This window comes from Phyllopteryx taeniolatus, chromosome 7 (assembly GCF_024500385.1).
Source record: "Phyllopteryx taeniolatus isolate TA_2022b chromosome 7, UOR_Ptae_1.2, whole genome shotgun sequence".
Classification (NCBI taxonomy): Eukaryota; Metazoa; Chordata; class Actinopteri; order Syngnathiformes; family Syngnathidae; genus Phyllopteryx; species Phyllopteryx taeniolatus.
The window spans coordinates 4067469-4075744 of NC_084508.1; the positions used below are offsets into that span (position 1 = coordinate 4067469).

Sequence of the window (8276 nt, forward strand, 5' to 3'; positions counted from 1 at the left end):
ACCAACACCAAAAAGGCTGATTGGAGGTTTCCAAACTTAGGGTTAGGGTTCTGAATTAGCGTGTCAAGTAGGGTTTGGGTTGTCAACAAGGGTTAGGGTTCCTAAATAGGGTTTTCAAGCCAGGGTCCGGTTTCAATTCAGGTGATGGTTTCGAATTAGGGTTTCGAGCCTGGGTTAGGCATTCAAACTAGGTTTTAAGATTTCAAAGTATGATTTAAAGATGGGGTTGGGTTTTCATATTACGGTTTCAAACCTGCAGTAAGGTTTCAAATGAGGGTTTTAATCCAGGGTTTGGGTTTCATGGTAAGGTTTTAAGATAGGTCGCGGTTTTCAAATTAGTTTTTCAAATTAGGATTTCAAACTTTGTTTAGCGTTTAAAATTTGGGTTTCAAGTCTGGGTTAAGGTTTCAAAGTATGGCCTCAAGACAGGGTTGGGTTTTGAACACCAGGTTTCAAGACTGGGTATGAGTTTCAAAGTATGGGTTCAAGACACAGTTGAGGTTCAAATTAGGGTTTCAAGCCTGGGTTAAGGGTTCGTAGTCGGGTTTCAAGGTGGGATTTGGTTTTTAAATTAAGTTTCAGGATTTAAAGTTTGATTTCAAGGTATTAAAACCTGAGTTAGGGTTTTAAAAGTCAGGTTTGGTTCATTGCGAATGGCTCAAAAGCGCCTACTTTGAAAGCGTGGCGCTTTTGTGCGTTCGCGCGTGTTGCTTAGCGACGGCTTTGCGTGTACGCCTTCAGGATTACGACCTGAGCCAGCTGCAGCAGCCCGACTCGGCGGCGGAAGGCGAGTGCGGCGTCAAGGCGGGCGTCAGACGCCTGGACGAGAGGCCGCTGCATCACGACCACCAGTACCCGCTCAGGTCTGCGGCGCCGCACCCTGGCGACATCGGGGACTTCATCCATGAGGTACGCTCGCGCACGGCGTTTCAGTTGGATTTGAAGCATCCTATCTTAAAAAGTGATCCAAACTGCATGTAGGGTTTCAAGCTGGTCTTATGGTTTTAAACTAGGAGTAGGGTTTTAAATTCGGGATATAGGGGGGTCATGGTCACAAACTAGGGTCAAGGTTTTCAGCCAAGGGTTCATGTTTCAAATGAACGTTTCATGTCAGGGTTCAGGTTTCAAATGTATGTTTCAAGCCTGGGTTAAGGTTTCAAAAGTCGAGTTTTAAGTAAGGTGTCAAGCCTGGGCCTTGTGTATTTTGTTTGTGTTTACATTTGTGCACGTGTGGTTTAAAATGGAGGTTCCCCTCTTTAATCTGTGCAATCTCCTTTTCGAGACGTCTGTCCGGCCTGACCCAAATCCTCCACACTCTGTAATCTGTTTTTTTTTTTTTGTTTGTTTGTTTTGTTTTGCACAGCGCCCCCTGCTGCCCATCGCATGCACTACACGCACAAACCAAAACCAAAGACCCCTTTTACTGTCATCGGAAATATTGCCAATGTTGCACTTTAGTGGCCAATTGTTGAACATTTGTGGCAAACGCGAGGCAAGGCTTCTTTATTTCTGTTTTGCATTTCATACAGTAAACAAGGAAACTCAAGTCTGCTTTGCAGCATTAAAAGCATTTAAAAACAAAAGAGCAAAAGACATTCAAGTCAACCAAAGTGCAGAAATAAAAGACATCTGACTAAAAGAACGTCCAGAGCAAACAAATTCCTAATCACGAGGGGAAAAAAAATGTTTTTTAACCAGGACTTCAAAGCATCGACATGTGGGCCTTGTTTCACTTCTGTTGGTAACTTCTTCCATTTGTCTGCAGTCACATGCTGCTTCACCACATTTGCTTTGGGACTCTGTGCTTCGTTATCTGATCTCAGTCTGAGCCAGACTGGCTTCGGGACCAAAACCATGTAGGGATTTCTAGACCGGTAGCAGAACTTTAAATTTAGTCTACTCTGAAGCTGACTGGGAGCCAGCGTGAAGACTTTAGAATTGGAGTAATATGTTCTGACCTCTTTGTTCTAGTCAGAAACTGAGCTGCAGCTGTTTAATGCTCTTATGGGGAGTCCAGTTAGAAGACCATTACAATAGTCAAGTCTACTTGAGGTAAAAAGCGTGCGTTAGCTTCTCTGTGCAAGCCTTCACTCTGGATATGTTCTTCAGTCCATTCGGAAATTGCATTTGACGAGGCAGAGTGCATTCCATTTTCGATGAATTTACGAACGAGCGTGTTGGGCGGAGGTACGTCAGTGCGTCCGCCATATTGAATGTGTCAGTTCTGCCTGTCGACATTTCGTCCTGCGCGGCGCTCCGGCCGCTCGGTCTCCTCAGTCAAAGCGGGGGGAGTGCGGCGCTCGGAATAACCGAACGTCACACTGCACCAACGCTTTGAGTTTCCGAACGTTCTCCGGTGTGGCGAGCACGCTTGGACTGAATTTCCGAACATCCCCAACATCCATTTTCATGGTGTACAGTACGAACCCTTCCTCTTGTGAACTCCTTCACCTTTCGTTCTCATTCTTCGGCAGAACAGACTGGAATCATTTCTCGAGTGTTCTAATTAAAGCAACTGCTGCCATTCACTGTTAAAAGGTACAAAAACACCAACATCAGATGTGAAATTTTCCATTCCATCGGTCTCTGTCATCCAGGCTGACGATTGCTAACGTGGAGGTTAGCGAGTCGGACATCAGGGCGGCGCTCACTTGTCAGACGGCGCCGAAGGGTCCGCACGGGTCACGGGAGCCGCTTTTTAGCGAGTTCTGACAGCGCGTACGGAAAAGTGCAGGATTACAGCTGTAATCCCGTAACGGGTGCTCGCCGGCAGCGGCGGTGGGCGAAATGTATGATGGTGATGGACGCTCGTGCCGGGAGGAGAATCGGTTTCCTGTCTGGATTGTTAAAATTTACATCTGATGACTCTCCAGGGATTAGACCGTGACAGTCGGATGCTTTCAATGTCTGTGCTCGTTGTCCCGCGTTGTGTGCACGCTGATAACGACATCATCGCTACAGTGCTACTGTGACGCCTTGAGTGACTGCGTTCGTAATCATTCACTCATTCCAGACTCCCGAATCGCTCAAACGGGATTTTCATATACCGGACTATGACCTATAGTTAAAAATTAACTGGATCGAATACTACCTATTCATTAGCTACTAGCTTCTTGAGCTGAAACGAATAATCGATTACTCCTTAATCACTCAAACGAGATCTTTATAGAGCGTTCCGTATAGTGGATTCTAGAGCTGAAACGATTAATCGAATACTCCCTGATCACAATAACAAGATTTTTTTTTTATAGTGGACTTTATAGTGGATTCTAGGGCTGAAATGATACATCAAATACTCCCTTAACACTATAACTGGATTTTTATATAGTGGACTATATAGTTGACTCTTGGGTTGAAACGATTAATCGAATACTCCCAAATCACTGGATAAGAATTTTCCTATAGTGGCCAATATAGTGAAATCTAAGGCATAAACGAATAATCGAACACTCCTTAATCCCTATAACATTATTTTTAGTGGACATTTTTGCTCGCAATGCAACAAATCGCCCAAGTTCCGTTTTGATTCAACGTAGAATTTTGTGTTTGTTTATTTATTTTGTGTGTGTTCGGTGCGGTTGTCCAGGGCTTGAAGGCGGCGGACAACGACCCGACGGCGCCGCCCTACGACTCCCTGCTGGTGTTCGACTACGAGGGCGGCGGCTCCACGGCCGGCTCGCTCAGCAGCCTGCACTCGGCGTCCAGCTGCGCCGACCAGGACTACGATTACCTCGGCGACTGGGGGCCCAGGTTCCGCAAGCTGGCCGACCTCTACGGCGGCGGAGACAACTGAGGGGGGACGCGGCGACCCCCGACCCCGCCGACCCCGACCGGGACGGACCCTTTTATTTGGGACACTTTGTGACTTCTGCTTGTATCTCACATGAACTCTGAGGTCAAATGTGCCTTTATGTACATTCTCTTTTGCTTGCGGTGGCTCTGATTGGTTGATTCGGAGCAGGGGTGGGCAAAGTACGGCCCGCGGGTCCCACGCGGGGCCGCTACGTTCTTTAATCCGTCCCGCCGAGCATTTACATTTAGCAAACAATTTAGCCAGTTTTCCCCAGAAATTCCATATTTATTCAGTTTTCATTCGATAGCTCATTAATAATAGGGACATTTATTTACTGTAAATAAAACTGAGATATTAGCAAAATAACACAGTTAAATATTGATTGATAGATTGGAATTTCATTTGCTTTAATAATTACAAAGATAAAAATGTGAATAAATTTCTCATTAAATAAACAATTCCACACACTTTACATGCACATTGGAATAGTTCATTTTATTTATTTTATTATGTACTTTTAATTATGATTTTTTTTTAAAAAACAAGATTGCATTTTAAATTTTCATTTCAATCAAAACTGCTCTTAAGTATTTTTTAAAAAGCAAAGTTCAAATGTGTTGTACTTACGAATACAACTGAACTGTACTTAAGCATTGGGCTGCACTTGAAAAGTCAAAAATGTAAAGGCTGTATGCATAGCCACAAGCGTCATTCCAATATGTTTGGTTGTATATATCATTTTGAATAAATTAAAAATACATTTTGTTTGTATTTTATTCAGCGTTTTGTTTGTTTGTTTGTTTTAGTTTTAGTTTTCTCATGTACCACGAGTTGGTGCCAGTGTACCACTAGTGGTACTCATACCACACTTTGAGAACTACTGGGTTAAATAATTACAATCAAACTAGTTATATAATCAACAATTTCACATGCACAATTGTAAAACACATACAAATGGAAAATAACATTAAGTAAAATGGTAAAATATAAACGTTATGTTAATACACAATTTTACATGTACAATTCTAAAGTAAATAAAAAACGTACACTTTTTATTTCACATGATTAATTACAATTAAATGTGACACAGAATTTTCCCAAAAACTAAAATGTAAAATAAGTATATATAATTGGTTAATGATTAAATGAGTAAAATAAACAATTTTACATGAACATTTTCACTCGTTTTTTGGGGAAATTTGGCTCATGTGTCCATTTTAAAAAGCAAAAGTGTGCCCACCCCTGATTTCGAGCAAACCCAGGTCCACCATTTCGCGTTTGCGTGTGCGCGTGTGACACACTGGCCGGACGAGCGGTGTGAAAGGTCAACAAAAATGTGTCAGCTTTCCTGTGTAGCTCCACTGCTGCAACTTTGACGTTCAAAACAAAAACAACAGCAAGTCTTGATCGGCTGTTTTGTGGTACGATGCTGCAAAAAATGTGCGCCACGAAAACCGCCGGCAAAGTGAGGCACGCAGCGGAAACACGTATCAAGTCAATCGCTCGTGGAAATTTTGAGTTTGAAAAAATAACGTAGTAAAAATGTTGTCAACATTTTGTTTCATTCTTTTTGATGAAGTTTGATTAGAAATGAAAATGTCATTTCAAAAGATGAAATTGCAGTTCAAAAATGGTCTGCTGCTCTATTTTTAGTTTATCATTTCAAAAATAATTTCAAACTTTCAAAATCAATTACAGTCAAACTGCATTTTTTTAAAATTGGTTAAAATTAGATTTTTGTAGTAAAAACGTTGCCAACATTTTGTTTCATTGTTTTTAATGACATACAATTAGACATTAAAAATATAATTTCAAAAAATAAAACCGCAGTCAAAAATGGTCTGCTGCTCTCTTTTTCATTTTTTTAATAATTTTTTAAAAACCTTTCAAATCAAATTAGACTTAAATGTTTTTAATTTTGTAAACCATTAATACTTAAAAAATTGCCTTTACTAAAACTACATTTAATTAATTCAATAACAATATATTTACATAGAACCAGTTTAGTCAAGATCATGATTTTTTATTAATAAAATATATAAGTACAAATGTTGTCAACATTGAGTTATTTCAAAAAGAATTCAGAATTAGAAAGTAAAAATGAAAATATAAAAAAATATATGTTGTAATCAAACAATGTATTTGAAACTAGCATTTATGTAAGCATTTAAAAATATTTTAAATTGATTTAAATTAATGTTACAACATTTTGAAATTTACAAATTATGTTTTCGGCATCTTTTCGTCAATTATTGAAAAATATTAAAACTGCAATTTGAAAATGAAAACTTTAATTTCAAAGTAACAATTTTATAAACAATTTTTTTTTTTTATCAACATTAGTATTTTTTTACTTCGTTTAGTTAATAATTAATGAATGAATACATTTTCCTGCCAAAGTATTTTTTTTTTCCAGTGACATTCAGTTTGTTGGTGAATAACAAAAAGCGTAATGAGAATCAGAATCAGAATCAGAATCATCTTTATTTGCCAAGTATGTCGAAAAAAACACACAAGGAATTGGTCTCCGGTAGTTTGAGCCGCTCGAGTACGACAACAGGCAGTCGATTGACGGAGAACACTTTGGAGACAGAAAGACATTGACAAAAAACAGTCACTGAGCAATAAAGGGTTGCTAGTTATCTGGTAATGCCGGTACATTTATAATTTTTTTTGGACAATTGTGCAAAAAGATGCTAGAGTCCTCTAGCACTTCGAGCAGTTCGAATGACTCATATTGCAATAGTCCGCTGCAATGACCATTGTGCAAGAGGCGCCGACACTTCAAGCGAGTAGTGCGATAATCTGGGACAATGTCGATTGTGCAAATGTTGCAGATACTCCTCAGTCAGTGTGCAAATGGAGCAGATGCTACTCAGGCACATGAGTGGCCGGTATTGGTCAACAACAGATATGCGAATAGTGCAGCGTGGCGACACTACTATAATTGGCCCCACAGAAATGTGACGACAAACTCAAGACAAAACAATTGGCCGCATGTTGCAATGGAATTGTAGGTTAGCTGTTTAAGAAGTTGATGGCAAGAGATGTCTGCTAGTTGTCGTTTGCATTGATCGACGTAGAGGAGCACCACCAATTTGTCGAGGGGGCTCAAATTTGGAGCTGCACACAAAAGGTGACATGTTTTAGTATTTGTTTTTTCTTTGGGGCGAGAAGACGTGTACAGTGAACGCGCAACTCTTTTTCTTCTTCACAAAGTAATTTATGCAGCCGTCGGCCACCAGAGGGAGCCATCATATCGGCGGTTCCAGTCGGTAGCGCAGAACTTCACCAAACGCCGGACGCCGCCAAACGAAGTGGGAGCAAAATGTTTTGCTTTTTTTTTTGCCACCTTGCTCTTTTTCTCTGGAACATTCTCACTGTCAGCTGTACAGATTGGACTTTTCGTTTCTCTCTCGTGTTCTCGAAATGCTAATGACGGCAATCCTTGTACATGTTCTTTGGATTACAGATTAAAATGTTTTTGCATGTTTGTAGTTTCTCATCATGACCAAACGGCAATTTTTCAGGCGGCTTTTATGAGGCACCCACAAAATAAAAAAAGAAAATAGAAATTATAGGGGGGCGGGTGGTTAGCACATCAGCCTCAGAGTTCTGAGGTTGCGTATTCAAATCCCGGCCTCGCCTTTGGGGAGTTTGCATGTTCTCCCCGTGCCTGCGTGGGTTTTCTCCGGGCACTCCGAGGAAGCAGGCCCGAGGAGCGACAGGGGGGCCACCAATACTCGCCAGGAGGTCGCCCCGGTGGTTCCGCCGCTTTTTATTTGGACTAATAATTAGAAATTAAAATGTAAAAGTACAGTTGAATAAAATAAATTAGACATTTAAAATGTATTTAAAATGTTTGCATTTATGTTAACGTGTAATAGAAACTGTCATTTATACATTTAAATTCATAAATGTTCATTTCACATTTACAAAATAAAAAGTTTGTCAACACTTTAATTTCTTGAAAGTAATGAATACAAAAGTAAAATTTTGGGTAAAAAGTGAAAAAAAATCATTTTGTTAACGTCATTTAAGTACTAATATTTATATTTATATTTATATTTGATTAAAAACTATAGCAATGCAAAAACATTTTATTTAAAAGTTTTCAGAAGTCTTAATTTTGTATTTTTTAAAAAAACCTTTTAATAATTGTAAAAAAAATAAAATAAAATTGTCAATATTTTATGGATGTGATCGAAGATGTTGATTTTGATTTGGAGCTTCCACCAAACGGGTTTATGGTCTCTTACACGCACGCGCGCGCACACGCACGCGCACACGGCAAGAGATCATGAGCTGCGATTGGTCCACTTTTAGCGTGTCCATACCTGCCATTAGTGTCAAAGAAGTTCAACCTGCTGCTTTGTCGCCCACACAGTTCATGGGCCCCCTCAAAGACTGAGGTCTGACGATGGGTCTGGAACCAAGATGTACTAAATATACACGTTCCCGTGATCCAGTAAATAGACACATT

General features: G+C 40.1%; 1 protein-coding gene across 2 annotated transcripts in view; it reads left to right on the forward strand.

Moving 5' to 3' along the window:
* Positions 1 to 7286, forward strand: part of LOC133480802 (cadherin-2-like) — a 54690-nt gene extending 47404 nt beyond the window's left edge. For both annotated transcript variants that reach the window (XM_061779413.1, XM_061779414.1), the window contains 2 exons: positions 742 to 909; positions 3587 to 7286. In XM_061779413.1, the coding sequence (XP_061635397.1) occupies positions 742 to 909; positions 3587 to 3793 (375 nt within the window). In that variant the 3' untranslated portion in view covers positions 3794 to 7286. The remainder of the gene's footprint in view (positions 1 to 741; positions 910 to 3586) is intronic.
* The last annotated feature ends 990 nt before the right edge of the window (positions 7287 to 8276 follow it).